Genomic DNA, 14,782 nt, shown 5'->3' on the forward strand with positions numbered 1-14,782 from the left:
GCAATTTGAGGCTGGTAACTCTAATGAACTTATCCTCTAGAGCAGAGGTAACTCTGGGTCTTCCTTTCCTGTGGCAGTCCTCATGAGACCTAGTTTTATCATAGCGGTTGAAGGTTCTTGCGACTGCACTTTCAAAGTTCTTGAAATGTTCTGTATTGACTGACCTTAATGTCTTAAAGTAATGGACTGTCGTTTCTCTTTGCTTATTTGAGCTGTTCTTGCCATACTATAGAGTTCGTCTTTTACCAAATAGGGCCATCTTCTGTATACCTTGTCACAGCATAACTGATTGGCTCAAATGCATTAAGGAAAGAAATTCCACAAATGAACTTACAAAAGCACACCTGTTAATTGAAATGCATTCCAGGTGACTACCTCATGAAGCTGGTTGAGAGAATGCCAAGCATGTGCAAATCTGTCATCAAGGCAAAGGGTGGCTATTTGAAGAATCTCAAATATAAAATATATTTATATTTGTTTAAAACTTTTTTACTTACTACATGATTCCATGTGTTATTTCACAGTTTTGATGTCTTCACTATTATTCTACAATGTAGAAATAGTAAAAGGAAAAACCCTTGAATGAGTAGGTGTCCAAACTTTTGACTGCTACTGTATATAACATTCTATTGGTTGCAAGAATTTTGTATAATAATTTAAGTTTTGAATCTGCCGTTGTTTTGCATATCAGTTCATAAACCATGTGCCATGGAATGTGTCATGCCCTCAAACTAAGGCACGCTGCCTGCGTTTATTTATAGGCTGTTTCAACTTGTCAATTTCAAATGCTTTTCTAACTTGTTTTATTTTCTAACAGTTTGAATTGAGGTGTGTTCTGCCTCCTCATTAATTCGTATAAAAGTAGGCCATTTCACTTTTGCGGACAATACATTTTTTAGGCATTACTGAGCCAGACAAATATCCCCAAGCACTTCCCCATTGTTTCCGCAGATCAAGTATGCAGACATTTTCGCATCTCCAGTCAGAACAGGACCTGCACAAACTTTTTCAAATTTTCCAGCTGGTGCCCGCATTGCCTTCATTGTTGTTTTCATTACTACATGATAATAACTTTAGACATGTGTGCGTTTCTATCAAAATTAGTGCCTTATTATGTTATAATAGTTTCTGCATGTCGTGTTATGTCGTTTCTACTGTAGCTCACTGTATGTAAGGAGCATCATTTAATGTGTGTATTCCTTATAACAGCGGACACGCGAGGTAACGTTACTTATTTCATAACCTTTATGGTGTTATACTCAATTGTGCTTATGTAGCTAGCTACATTCTTCTATTAGCTCTGGAAAAAATGATAATTGCGTCAGAAGTATTAGCTTGTGTTGTCTTTTGAAGCTACCCTGGCCTTATGACTATGGCTTGTTATCATTCGGACTGTTTAGCATAGCTCTGTCCTGCACAATTGTGGAACTCAACAGCTACTGTTTCTTACTGTTATATAACTCATATTTAGGATTTTGTCAATACAATTTATTATTTTACGTTACTTCTTTGTAATATTGTTGTATTGCTATTTCCTGATATTGTATTCTAATTACAAATAATTCCTGTACTTTCAAAAACCACCCACACAAACAGTATTGAACATTATTTGCCAATATCATAAATGGAACCGGACATCTTTTGAGGTGAAGATTGAGGACAGCTTTTGTATGCTAGCGTACGCTCAACAGTATTAATGGATGAAAACAAAGCAAGAAAACACATAGGCCTATATGTAATAGTCGTCTATTTTATTGAAGTATTGGTGGCGGTTGAACAACAACTTGTTTTGCTAGAGGGGAAAAAACTGCAAGAAAAGACTGACAACTTATGAATATGCATAACCCATATTTCATATTGTGATTGAACAACAACTGCATTTCCACCCCCCACCTCTAAAGACATAATATCATAGCAGGTCACCTGTCAAGTCACCTGTCAGGTCAGTCAGTCACTAATTGCTGCAGATGTGCTCAGTAGTGCTTGAGCATGTGATACTCCTCAAAGCATGGTGAAACACAGAGGTGTTTCACAAGCTGAACACATGTACTTTGTCAACCTCTGCTTCCTTCTCCTGGTGCCAGACAGGCAGACTTTGCAGTGCCTCCGTGTGCGACTACCTTGAGCAGCAGTTTGAGGGACTTTGCAGGGAAAATGCCGTGCAGTGAGGCGTAGGGATTATCTGCAGCAGCACAGCCCCTAGTGGATGGGCGCCGAGGGGTGTGGTGCTCCTCCAGCAGCTCTCTCATGAGGTTCTCTCTGTACTTTTGGTAGGTAATTACTTTACCTATGAGGGAGTGGGGAGGATGAGGGAAGGGAGAGGATGATGAGGCAGTGGGTAGGTGGGTGAGATATTGTCACAATAATTGCATAATGGAACTGTATGTGAACTACGTCCAATTACAAAAAATACCTTGTTCAGTAATCATCTCACCTGTCAGTTGGCGGTGAACTATGTGGCCATTGAGGGCGTGGCCATTGTCGATCAGATGGGAAAATATCTTCTTATACCACTTGGTAGTTTTCTGAGTGCATTCCACAAAGCTGTTTATCATGTCTGCCTTATCCACTGCCCCCATTTTGAGGTTATAGTCAAGCACACAGTCTGGTTTGATCTTTCTCACTCCAGTCAGGTGATCCACCTTCCCTGTGGCCGACATGGTTGCTGATTGGACAGTGGAGAGGACATGGCCCGTTTGTCATGCCACTTTACTGTGAGCTGTTGACCGTTCTCCTTGAACTCTACCTCCCCTCTCCGCATCCGAATGCCGGCGCATACCCTTCCTGTTCAACCTGACTGTGCCACAGGCCCCTGTGCTGTTGGAGAGCAGATGCTAGAAGAGTGTGGGACAGCTGTACCAGTTGTCCACAAACAAAGTGTGTCCCTTGCCAAGATGAGGAGCCAGCATGGTCATCACCATGGCCCCGGACACCCCAAGCCTCTCATAATGTTGAATGTCAGTGGTGGAACCTGTGTAAACTATAATGTCCTAGACAAATCCTGTCTTCACCTCCCCCAACCTCCCTTCAGCAAAGCTGACCATGACTCCATTTTGTTGCTCCCAGCCTATAGAGAGAAACTAAAACAGGAAAAGCCAGTGCTCAGGTCTGTTCAACACTAGTCCAACCAATCAGATTCCACGCTTCAAGATTGCTTCGATCACGTGGACTTGGATATGTTCCGGGTAGCCTCAGACAACAACATTGACATATACGCTGACTCTGTGAGAGTTTATTAGCAAGTGCATCTGTGATGTTGTACCCACTGTGACTATTAAAACCTCCCCTAACCAGAAACAGTGTATTGATGGCAGCGTTCACGCAAAACTGAAAGCGCAAACCACCGCTTTTAATCATGGCAAGGCGACCGGAAACATGACCGAATACAAACAGTGCAGCTATTCCCTCCAGTGTATTCCCTCCGCAAGGCAATCAAACAAGCGCCAGTATAGAGACAAAGTAGTTGCAATTCAACGGCTCAAACACGAGACGTATGTGGCAGGGTCTACAGTCAATCACAGATTACAAAAAGAAAACCAGCCCTGTTGTGGACATCGACATCTTGCTCCCAGACAAATTAAACAACTTCTTTGCTCACTTTGAGGACAATACAGTGCCACTGACACGGCCCGCTACCAAAGCCTGTGGGCTCTCCTTCACCGTGGCCAACGTGAGTAAAACATTTACTCACTTCCAATGAAAACAATGTGTATTCTTCACCATGTAAGGTACAAGTCAACATTAGAAAACGGCCTTCTTATATCCCAGCAAACGGACTAAGGAAAAAGGGTGTATTTGTATTTATCAGGATGCCTACACCTCTGCTGTTACTACAGCAGGTGGCAGCGTAGGTCTCTCCAACCTGGTTCCTCTTTAAATATTACATTTCTCCTTTTTGAAATATGACTCTCGCAAAAAAAAACATCTGCTGACAATCTCTAAGTGTTCAAGAACCATATGCTTTTTTTCCTATCATGAAGCATGTGACCTTTCCAAGTTGTAAGTTGGATTTTTGGGGTCTTTACTTGTATAGAATCAAAGTTGACCTTGTCTGTTCCGCCTATCATTGACGAACCAGATAAAACATTTTAGCCGACATGTCATAGGAGGGCTGTGGGCATTCCATGGAATGGGATAGTCATAGTATGAATACATAGTTATTATATACATTACATATATAGTGTGTGAGCCTGTGGGCTGAGCAGACATTTAACAGAGAACACACAAGAAACAAGTACAAGAAACACTTCTTTGTACTTTGTGGCGTTACGCCGTTTTAGGGATTTCAAGCTCCAACTCCTCTCCTAATGTAAAGAAATCCAAAAGACTGGGTTATGTCATTGTACATACATTGGAGAAACACTGACACATAAGTACTGTGGTCAGTTTGTATTACCTTGTAAATTAAAAGTATAGTGGCTGGTGGGGGTCTACTTGGGGAGAGTGGGTCCACCGAGAGACTGAAGTGTGGGTCCACCGAGAGACTGAAGTGGGATGAGTAGAGCCCCACGCATACGTCAGAGAAGTGTCTGATGCCCTTGCCAGTCACCCCATCCCAATACCGTGGATAGAGCCCCTCTACACTCTCACCAATAACCACCATTGAATCTTAGCTATAATGACAAACAAGGACTAATAATGACTCAACATTCTCTGCTAATTTCTCCAGAACTCATTCATTTTACAGCAGGTTTGCAAGTCACAAAAATAAATAAAATGACATTGTAGTATAGTTAAATCCTTCCTTCTCTCTCTCTCCCAAGCCAACCCTTCCCTCTCCACCTCCCTTTCCCAATTCTCCCCCCTTTACCCCACCCAAGCCAAGCTTGTCCCAACCTCTCACCCTTACACACCCTTGCCCCACCACCTCCGAACCATGCCCTCCCTTACCCGTCCCGGCAAAGTTTATCCCAACCTCCCATCTTTTCCCCATCTCCTCTTCTCAGACACATTTACACCCATCGACTTATCCATTCTCCTTTATTCACATACCCTATGCATCCACCCACCCATTCTCTCCCACCCTCATATTCACCCTCCTTCACACTCCCATTCATATGCACACACACACAATCACACATCCATAGAACAATTATTGACATACGTGCTATATTTTCTCTTTTGTATTGTCTTTTGTGTCCATGTAGTCCATTGGCATTGGTACTTCTATCATTACTTCCTAGAGAAGAACAGTTACTTGGGGACAGTAGAGTTTAGATTGTATTTGGGGAAGGGGGAAAGAATAGTCTCAATTTACAATAAGCTGGTTTTAGACATCACTGTATGTGCTTATTGCTTTTTCCAGCTTTGTCCTCTCCTCAGGGCAGTGAGCTCTCCTTCAACTGTATATGTCTCTTGCAGCCGGTTTAGGGCTTCATCGGCGCTTGTGAATTCTAGCTTTGTGTTCCCTTCCATACCCACAGCACTGCCGGGAAGCAAAGTTGAGACTTGATTCCTTTTCCTCCAGTGACTGTCTGATGGGAATGTAGTATTGCTTGCGTTTTTTTTCTCAGCTTAGCAGACAGGTCCTGGACGAATCGAACGGACTGGCCGAGGATTTTGATCTCCTTTCCCCCCCGTGCCATCAGAATGTTGACTTTGGTCTGATAGTTCCACAGCTTGAAAATTACCATGCAAGGGTATTTAGTGTTCTTCTGTTTCACACTGATCCGATGGCATCGTTCCAGATCCTCTGGTGATATATCCACGCCAAGCTCCTCTGATATCAGTTTGACCACGTAGCTGGAAAGGTCTCCTTTGTTCTCGTCTTCCGGGAAGGACAATATTCTCATGTTGTTTTCTTTCTGTTCCAGTTCATATCCTAAAGTTTGCAACCTTGTTTCCAGAAGGCTAATATAGTTGTCTGGCGTTTATGCGCAAGCCTTGTATGTGCATGTCTGACATGATAGACTCCACTTTCCTTTCGAACAAATCTTTTTGTTCAACAGATCGTAACAGTGTGTTTTGATGAGCATTGAGAGCATTTTAGCTATGTTTTCTGGATTTCCTTTAGCTGTTCATTATTCTTATTTGCGTCTCCAGATTGTTCCTTGTCTGTTCCTCTGAGGAAAGCAATGGCTTATTGGGCTCTTGTCGCCGCATCGCTTTACCAACTGATTGGTTCGCTGTTGTACATAACTGACACCTCACTCGGTTCCCAGTTGCTTATGGATATTATTGATCTAGCGATTTTAGACGCTAGTTGAACTCTTGTTTGGCTTCTACATATAACCACAGTTTTATCGGTACAAAACAGAGCTACTCACTCCCCTATCGGTACGCGCATGCGTGAATCCTATCTGAAGGCACATTATACACCTATTTTTATATTTTTTACTTTCTTTGCTTTCTGGCCCACATGGAAAGGGTGGTATGGGGAGAGTTTTTTTTTCTGGTCGCCGGGAGGGGGTGGTGGATCAATGTACTTTTTGAAGATGATTGCCTGTCTGTGATTTGAAACCCTCACCAAAAAAAATTTAAATACACGTTTTGATCAGTCAGGGAAATAAGTGATAAAATGTTGGCTCACTATTTAAAAAGAAGATGGAGAGCAAGCTATAGGATGGGAGTCAAATATCGATCCAATATTGTCCAAAAATACTACTGCGATATGTAACTATCGTCTATTTCTGCCATCACTACTGATTATGTGACAGTAACCTTCCCCCATGAGTCCCAGCCCTGCCCTGCCCTGTACCTCTCGCTGTGGTTGTTGGGGTAGTACTTGGCGATGGGCGACACAGCGTGGCTCAGCACCATGTAGGCATAGTCAAACACCTGCTTCACCTGCATGGCCCCGTACGAGCTACGGCCCACATCATTACCTGGGCAACACAAGGAACACAGGACATACAGCAAACATTCACGGTCAGGTACAAACATAAACTTGGCAGCTGCTTATTGCATCTGGCCTACCATAAGAGTTCTCAAACATCTCTATAAAACTACATCTGATGTCTTAGTTATGAAGCACAAGACACTTCATTCAATGTGTACTTTTCAGAGACATCATAGCTAGCTAGCTAGCTTGCTACCATATTTTGACTAAATTAAATTTACTAAAAATGTAAACGTGCACCCCTTGGTGTCCCGAGGACCGAGTTTGGGAAACACTGCAGTAAGCAATCTTAGACAAACTAAAGGTGTGTGTGAGCCGAGGCTCACCTGGCTGCAGTGGATCCTCGATGTAGAGCAGGGATGGCCTGTATCCATCCAGCATGCTCTTCTGGACCTCGTCTTTGGAGAGGTAGCAGCCCCCGTCTTTGATCCGGATCCCCGTCTTCAGGTAGTTAAAATGGCGGCCGTACAGCTCAAAGAACTCTATGAGCAGGACACCAGTGTTGGCGTTAGGACTACAGGCGTCCTCTCTGCTATGGAGCTGAAACACACACACACACAATACAGTCTATAACTTGTTTCCACCTTAAGAACACATATTAGTAAGAACACTATGCTGCAGGTGACAAATCCAATTTCCCCTCTGGGGATCAATAAAGTTTAGTCAACAGTACAGAAGTAATTACTCCTTGCTCTCAATGGTTGAGAAAAGGCTGGGGAAATCCTTCATATAATCATTTCACTAGAATACTAGATTGGGGGCCTCCCGGGTGGCGCAGCGGTCTAGCGCTAGCTGCGCCACCAGAGTCTCTGGGTTCGCGCCCAGGCTGCGCCCAGCCGGCGAAAATCTGGAGCTCTGTCAGAGTGACCATTGGGTTCTTGGTCAACACCCTGACCAAGGCCCTTCTCCCCGATGGCAAAGTTTGGCCAGGCGGCCAGCTCTAGGAAGAGTCTTGGTGGTTCCAAACTTCTTCCATTTAAGGATGATGGAGGCCCTGTGTTCTTGGGGACCTTCAATGCTGCAGAAATGTTTTGGTACCCTTCCCCAGATCTGTGCCTCGACACAACCCTGTCTCAGAGCTCTACTGACAATTCCTTCGACCTCATGGCTTGGTTTTTGCTCAGACAAGCACTGTCAACTGTGGGACCTTATATAGACAGGTGTGTGCCTTTCCAAATCATGTCCAATCAATTTAATTTACAAACGGTGGACTCCATTCATGTTGTAGAAACATCAAGGATGATCAATGGGAACAGGATGCCCGAGCTCAATTTCGAGTCTCATAGCAAACGGTCTGAATACTTATGTACAGTATAGAGAGGAAGGCCACCTACCCACCTGTAAGAAGCTGACAGCGATGAGGAAGAGGCAGTAGGAGCTGATTCCTCCTGTAAACACTTCATTCATGTCTCTTTGTAATAAGAACTGTTTCAGGACTAGCACCAGGTATGGAAGCACAGGATATTTCTGAGGAGAGAGCAAGGGAGAGAGAACTTTAGAACAGCAGTTCAAACCAGGAGAATTGTGCTCGAATACAGATATGAGCTCAAATACGTACGTACACACGTATGCGTGTGTAAGCACAAACACTGGGAGCATTGTACCTTTTTATAATCTTTAATGAGGGCAGCAGCTTTGACAGCATTCTTCATGTTGAAACTGATGTCAACTTTGACCTCCGTGAGAGAGTCTGTCAGTTTGATGATTGGCACCTGAAGACAAGGAGAGATCAGATTTGACAGGCATACGGACACAAACACACACACACACACTTAACAGGCTTTCCTCCACAGACAGGACACAAAACACACACACTACACCAACCGTGGCCTTGTCCAGCACTTTGACAGAATTCTCCTCCACCACTTTGTGTTTCCTCAGGGCCTCTTCTAACCTCCACAGAGGGAGGCTGTCTCCTTCCCTGAACTTCCCAAACACCACCAGGTCAATGTCACTGCAACACAAAGAATCACATGATCACAAACTCATGCCAAGGTGGAATATAACGGTTATGAAAATTTTCCAAATGACTTGAAATGGAAGGACAGCTTACCTGGTAGGTAGATAGAGACCTGTGCTGAAACTCCCAAATACCTGAACCTGCAAAGCATTGGTCACAGCATTAGTCAATTAGATTGTGACATTGCATATAAAACTCCATGACAGCAACTAGGGATGTGCATCTCACCTTACAAGCACGATTCGATATGCATCTAGATACATGGGCTCCGATACGATACAAGAACGAGTTTGAAACAATTCGATTTGATCGGTGGAGCGAATTGATGCCATTCGGTTTGATACGATGCACTAACAGTTGCTGCATTAACACGTTCATTTTACATTCTAAATGAACATCTGATGCTGATGGAGCTCAGCTGGATCTGTCTGAGCTCAGTGTGTGTGTGTGTGTGTGACAGAGAATGACGTAGTGTGTGAGCTGAGCGATAGATTCACATTCTGCCCTATCTGATTAGGTTGGGCAATTTGTTTTTGTCCTCAAACTTATCGGAAATCCTAATGCACCACTGATTAATTTGTCATATAGCAGATTAAAATCATTTCCTACCCAGCGCAATGTTCTATATATTGCTCGACCATGTCCTCGGTGTGCATAAATTAGAAACATTTTCTGTTGTTAAACATTATAATAAAACATGTTACAATATTTCAAAGCTCACAAACAGTTATTTAAAATGATATGATATACAATAGCACCACCTGAAACTGTAAATCAGTCAAGAAAAAAATACTTGTGAAAATGTGCATCTTACACAAAAATCAATGCTTTTCTCCAAAACAATTGCCATTTACAAAATTCATGACGATAGAGGAACACTCAAATTTCGGCAAGTTTTGACATATTTTGCAGGGAAAATCAAAATCGAAATACATTTAACTGTGAATGGGTTGCAGGCGTTTTAGTGACCGATGGTATTTTTCTCAAATTCTATGGAATGTTCTGTGATCAGACACCTTATCTGGATAGTATATTAAAACACATACAGTTGAAGTCAGAAGTTTACATACACCTTAGACAAATACATTTAATCTCAGTTGTTCACAATTCCTGACATTTAATTCTAGTAAACATTCCCTGTCTTAGGTCAGTTAGGATCACCACTTTATTTTAAGAATATGAAATGTCAGAATAATAGTAGAGAGAATTATTTATTTCAGCTTTTCTTTCATCACATTCGCAGTGGGTCAGAAGTTTACATACACTCAATTAGTATTTGGTAGCATTGCCTGTAAATTGTTTAACTTGGGTCAAACGTTTAGGGTAGCCTTCCACAAGCTTCCCACAATAAGTTGGGTGAATTTTGGCCCATTCCTCCTGACAGAGCTGGTGTAACTGAGTCAGGTTTGTAGGCCTCCTTGCTCACACACACTTTTTCAGTTCTGCCAAAAAATGTATATGGGATTGAGGTCAGGGCTTTGTGATGGCCACTCCAATACCTTGACTTTGTTGTCCTTAAGCCATTTTGCCACAACTTTGGAAGTATGCTTGGGGTCATTGTCCATTTGGAAGACCCATTTGCAACCAAGCTTTAACTTCCTGACTGATGTCAATTAGCCTATCAGAACCTTCTAAAGCCATGACATTTTCTGGAATTTTCCAAGCTGTTTAAAAGGCACAGTCAACTTAGTGTATGTAAACTTCTGACCTACTGGAATTGTGATACAGTGAAATATAAGTAAAATAATCGGTCTGTAAACAATTGTTGGAAAAATGACTTGTTTCATGCACAAAGTAGATGTCCTAACCGCCTTGCAAAAACTATAGTTTGTTAACAAGAAATTTGTGGAGTGGTTGAAAAACGAGTTTTAATGACTCCAACCTGAGTACGTAAACTTCCGACTTCAACTGTATATGCACCAAAAATTACAAATAGCATTTAGTCTTACATATGATAAGAAAAGACAAACAAGTGATACAATATTAATAAAACAAGAACTTTATTGAAAGAATAATCTTAGCGGAATACATTATCTCATTCAAACCTGAAAATGAAGCCATTTAAAACCGCTATCATAACCATAACATAATACAACATTCATTTCAGGGCTACATTCATCAAAATTTTACTGGAATGACAAAATATGAACAAATAAGGCATTTAACAATAATTATTAGCTTTTACAACTTCTATTTCTACATTCAACTAGCATTTAATCTATTACACAAATAGTCCGTACAGGAACAATTCCAAAAGCGCAACATTATTTTACACTCATTACAATTTACAAGTCCTTTACATCCCCAAGGCCATTAGAATCATGAATGAAACAAAGGGAGGCTGGCATGCAGGATGTCTCGGAAAAGAAAGGGAAAACATCCAAGGAAGAAAGGACATGCAGGTGAAGGGACATGCAGGAAAGGGAAACATGCAAAATTACTAGTGAACATCTGAGCTACATCTGAGTCCCTTTACTAGTGCCTATTTCTGCTATGAGCCGCACTCAGATGAGTGCCACAACCTAAAACAATGTCGGTCCTCCACGATGCAAAATCATATGCCACACAAACAAACTGGGTCCTATTCTTTTATCTTTCCTGTAACACAGGAAACACGGCCAACAATTTATAGAGGGCGCCTGTAGACTGGGCATGTGCTGTGTGTGAAAAGATGAGCTTACAGTTTTCACAGACAAAGGTCTGTCAAAAGATACCTGTCATTAACACCAATACCTCCGAACTGATGAGAAAGCGTCTCTGAATGTAATCTGGCAGGAACCAATTTGCTAATTTTCCTTGCCAGGTGCTGCGTGATTACACTGCCATTCCTGGAGCAAAAGTTAACTGTTGATAACTGCAATGTCAACACAGTGGGGGGGGGGGGGTTCCATCACTTCTGGGTGTTCTGTAACACATTGGAGGAGTTGATCAACTGATCAAATTTCAACTTATCAAACCTGTCAACCCCACCCATATGTCTATTGTAATCGTGGATTACAGCAGGCTGGCGGACCACTTTCCTATACTTGAGTGGAATCATTTGCATTGTGAAAAATTGGGAAGGCAAGTAGCAGTACGTGTGTCTCTACTGTATGGCCAATACATTGCCCCCTATCCTACGCCAACACATATCCCCATATGTAAACCTTTAAAGCCTGAAGTGTAGCCTGTGTCAGCTGAATGACCCATCCTTTAAATCCCCACCTAGTTGGCCACCCTTTCAAATACTGATCGCCCCTTTGATTTGAACATGCACTCATCTAGGTCTACACTTCGCTTTGGCTGATACAGCTTTTTACAAGTCTGTAACACATCTATAGTTACCTTCCAGTTGAAGAGCTTGGCTGAGGCCTCAGCTGGTGGCTCCACTTCCTCTGGCTCCTTGATCTCATTCTCTTCATCCTCGTCTTCTCCAAGTAGCTCAGCATCATAAGGTATCTTCCTTTAAGAAGGCCATGCCTTCATTGTCGTCCTCATCCTACAGGGCTTGCGCGGCAATGACCCGCAGCTCATTTGCCATCAGTGTCCTCCTCATAGACAGGGACTGCATTATTCGATGGTACTGGTCCCCTCTGTCCATTTCTAAAACTCAAAGACAAACAAGGAAAATGTACATTTCAAATGTAAAATCAGTGACAACCCCTCCGAAGAATAGCCTAAGATTGACAAAGTTATATTCAGAATACATAAAAATGGGAATCATGAATGAAAGTGATTAGTGTATCCACAAGTTATCAATCGCAAGGACAACTGGGAACTCAAATCATGATGTTCTGATGTTCTGCAGGTGAGAAAGTCTGAGCTCTAAAAAGAGGCTAGAGTTCCTGAGTTGAAATTCAGTCGGACTTCAAAAAGACTTTTCCCAGTCGGTGCTCGTTTTTCCCCAGTTATCTTTGCACGAACTTTCCCAGTTTTGAATGCATCAAACGGCAATGGAAGGCAGGCTTCATCAGTACGTCACACACCACTTTGCAATAAGCAACGTTTCAAACTTTAATGTTTTAACACGAGGCAAACGTTCTGATCTGTTGCAGACTCGTTGCTTTTTAAAGTTGTTATTTTACTTAATGTACTGTAGCCTGGGGCTACAGGTTGTATGAATTTGGGCTCTATCGTCCCACAACTGTCCCAGAGTCTGTTTGGAAAAGGCCATCTATTTCTCAACAAGCTGACCAATAGAATAGGTAGCCTAAACTTCTCTACAATAGATTGACATATGCTAGTGATTTTGCTATTCGTTACTTGTCTTGTTGGCTGAGGAAAAGTAAATGTGGACAGTTATTCTAACATGTCCAAAGTACATATACAGATTTGTTAAGTTATGTTAATATAAATAATTACCATATTCTAAATGTGATTTCTGTCAGTCTGAGCACTGTGGGTGGACGCCCTAATCAGGTTACGCACCCAACATTTATGGGTCCGGTAAATTTCTCAAATGTCATCAGGGGACAACTACATGGCTATGGGGATATAACTAGCTACTCCTTCCAAAATCATGAGTATTAATATGGAGTTGGTCCCCCCTTTGCTGCTATAACAGTCTCCACTTTTCTGGGAAGGCGTTCCATCAGATTTTGGAAGATTGCTGTGAGGACTTGCTTCTATTCAGCCACGAGAGCATTAGTGAGGTTAGGCACTGATGTTGGGCGATTAGGCCTTGCTCACAGTCCGTATTCCAAATGTGTTCGGTGGGGTTGAGGTCAGGGCTCTGTGCAGGCCAGTCAAGTTCTTCCAAACGTATCATCTCGACACACCATTTCTGTATGGACCGCGCTTTGTGCACAGTTGCATTGTCACGCTGAAACAGGAAAGGGTCTTCCCCCCAAGGTGAAAGCACAGAATCGTCTACAATGCCATTGTATGCTGTAGCAGTAAGATTACCATGTAAAACAGCCCCAGATCATTATTCCTCCTCCAGCAAAATGTACAGTTGGCACTATGCATTAGGGCAGGTAGCGTTCTCTCGTCGGACTGCCAGATGGTGAAGCGTGATTCATCACTTCAGAAAACACGTTTCCGCTGCTCCAAAGTCCAATGATCTTAGGCTTGTGTGCGGCTGAAGCTCCCGATGAACAGTTCTTGTGCTGACGTTGCTTCCACAGGCATTTTGGAACTCGGTAGTGAGTGTTGCAACCGAGGAGACGATTTTTTACACGCTACGTGCTTCAAAACTCGGGAGCTTGTGTGGCCTACCACTTCACGGCTGAGCCGTTGTGGCTCCTAGACATTTCCACTTCACAACAACAGCACTTATAGTTGACTGTGGCAGCTCTAGCAGGGCAGTAATTTCATGAACTGACTTGATGGAAAGGTGGCATCCTATGACGATGCCACATTGAAAGTCACAGCTCTTCAGTAAGGCCATTCTACTGCCAATGTTTGTCTATGAAGCCAGCCAGCCAGCCAGCCGGAACGTATTAGGACCCCTTGACTTTTTCCACATTTTGTTAAGTTACAGCCTCATTCTAAAATGCATTAAATTGACTATTTTCCCAGTCCATGCTGCTGAAAAATATCCACATAGCATGATGCTGCCACCACCATGCTTCACCATAAGGATGGTGCCAGGTTTCCTCCAGACTAGAGCTGTGGCGGTCACAAAATTGTCAGCCGGCGATTGTCAAGCAAATAACTGCCGGCCTCACGGTAGTTGACAATTAACAAACGCATTTAGCATCTCCTGGCTTCCACACACAGCCTACACGCCACTGATGCAAACATTTGGAACAAACATTTTTTATTTATTTTATTTTTATTTATTTTTAATCCATGTAATATAGCCTAGACCTTCACAATAATTTCATTATTTTTTAGACCGGTCTAAAGAAGCATGATATGAAGAAAATGTAGTCTATTTCAGAACAACAGAATAGCATACTCTAAGTTGTCCTTATGTTAGGTCTTGATCTGGCTATGCCAAATGGCTGTGGTCTAAACTAGTTCATTTAGCAGACAAGATTTGCCTAGAATTCCGGGGCATT

General features: G+C 42.5%; 2 protein-coding genes across 2 annotated transcripts in view; both read right to left on the minus strand.

The window, feature by feature from the left end:
• LOC120054145 (terminal nucleotidyltransferase 4B-like) overlaps positions 1 to 14,782 on the minus strand; it is a 54,342-nt gene that overhangs the window by 9,737 nt on the left and 29,823 nt on the right. Inside the window, exons 3-8 of the mRNA XM_039001565.1 lie at positions 8,892 to 8,938; positions 8,663 to 8,792; positions 8,443 to 8,550; positions 8,177 to 8,305; positions 7,165 to 7,378; positions 6,698 to 6,824 (exon numbers count right to left, since the gene is read on the minus strand). Coding sequence (XP_038857493.1) covers positions 6,698 to 6,824; positions 7,165 to 7,378; positions 8,177 to 8,305; positions 8,443 to 8,550; positions 8,663 to 8,792; positions 8,892 to 8,938 — 755 coding nt within the window. The remainder of the gene's footprint in view (positions 1 to 6,697; positions 6,825 to 7,164; positions 7,379 to 8,176; positions 8,306 to 8,442; positions 8,551 to 8,662; positions 8,793 to 8,891; positions 8,939 to 14,782) is intronic.
• LOC120054146 (piggyBac transposable element-derived protein 4-like) lies at positions 1,902 to 2,903 on the minus strand. The gene is made up of 2 exons (XM_039001568.1): positions 2,435 to 2,903; positions 1,902 to 2,287 (listed from the first exon to the last, which is right to left on the minus strand). The coding sequence occupies exons 1-2, from the start codon at positions 2,658 to 2,660 to the stop codon at positions 2,055 to 2,057; spliced, it is 459 nt and encodes a 152-aa protein (XP_038857496.1). The 5' UTR covers positions 2,661 to 2,903; the 3' UTR covers positions 1,902 to 2,054.

The sequence above is a fragment of the Salvelinus namaycush genome, chromosome 9, assembly GCF_016432855.1.
Source record: "Salvelinus namaycush isolate Seneca chromosome 9, SaNama_1.0, whole genome shotgun sequence".
Lineage (NCBI taxonomy): Eukaryota > Metazoa > Chordata > Actinopteri > Salmoniformes > Salmonidae > Salvelinus > Salvelinus namaycush.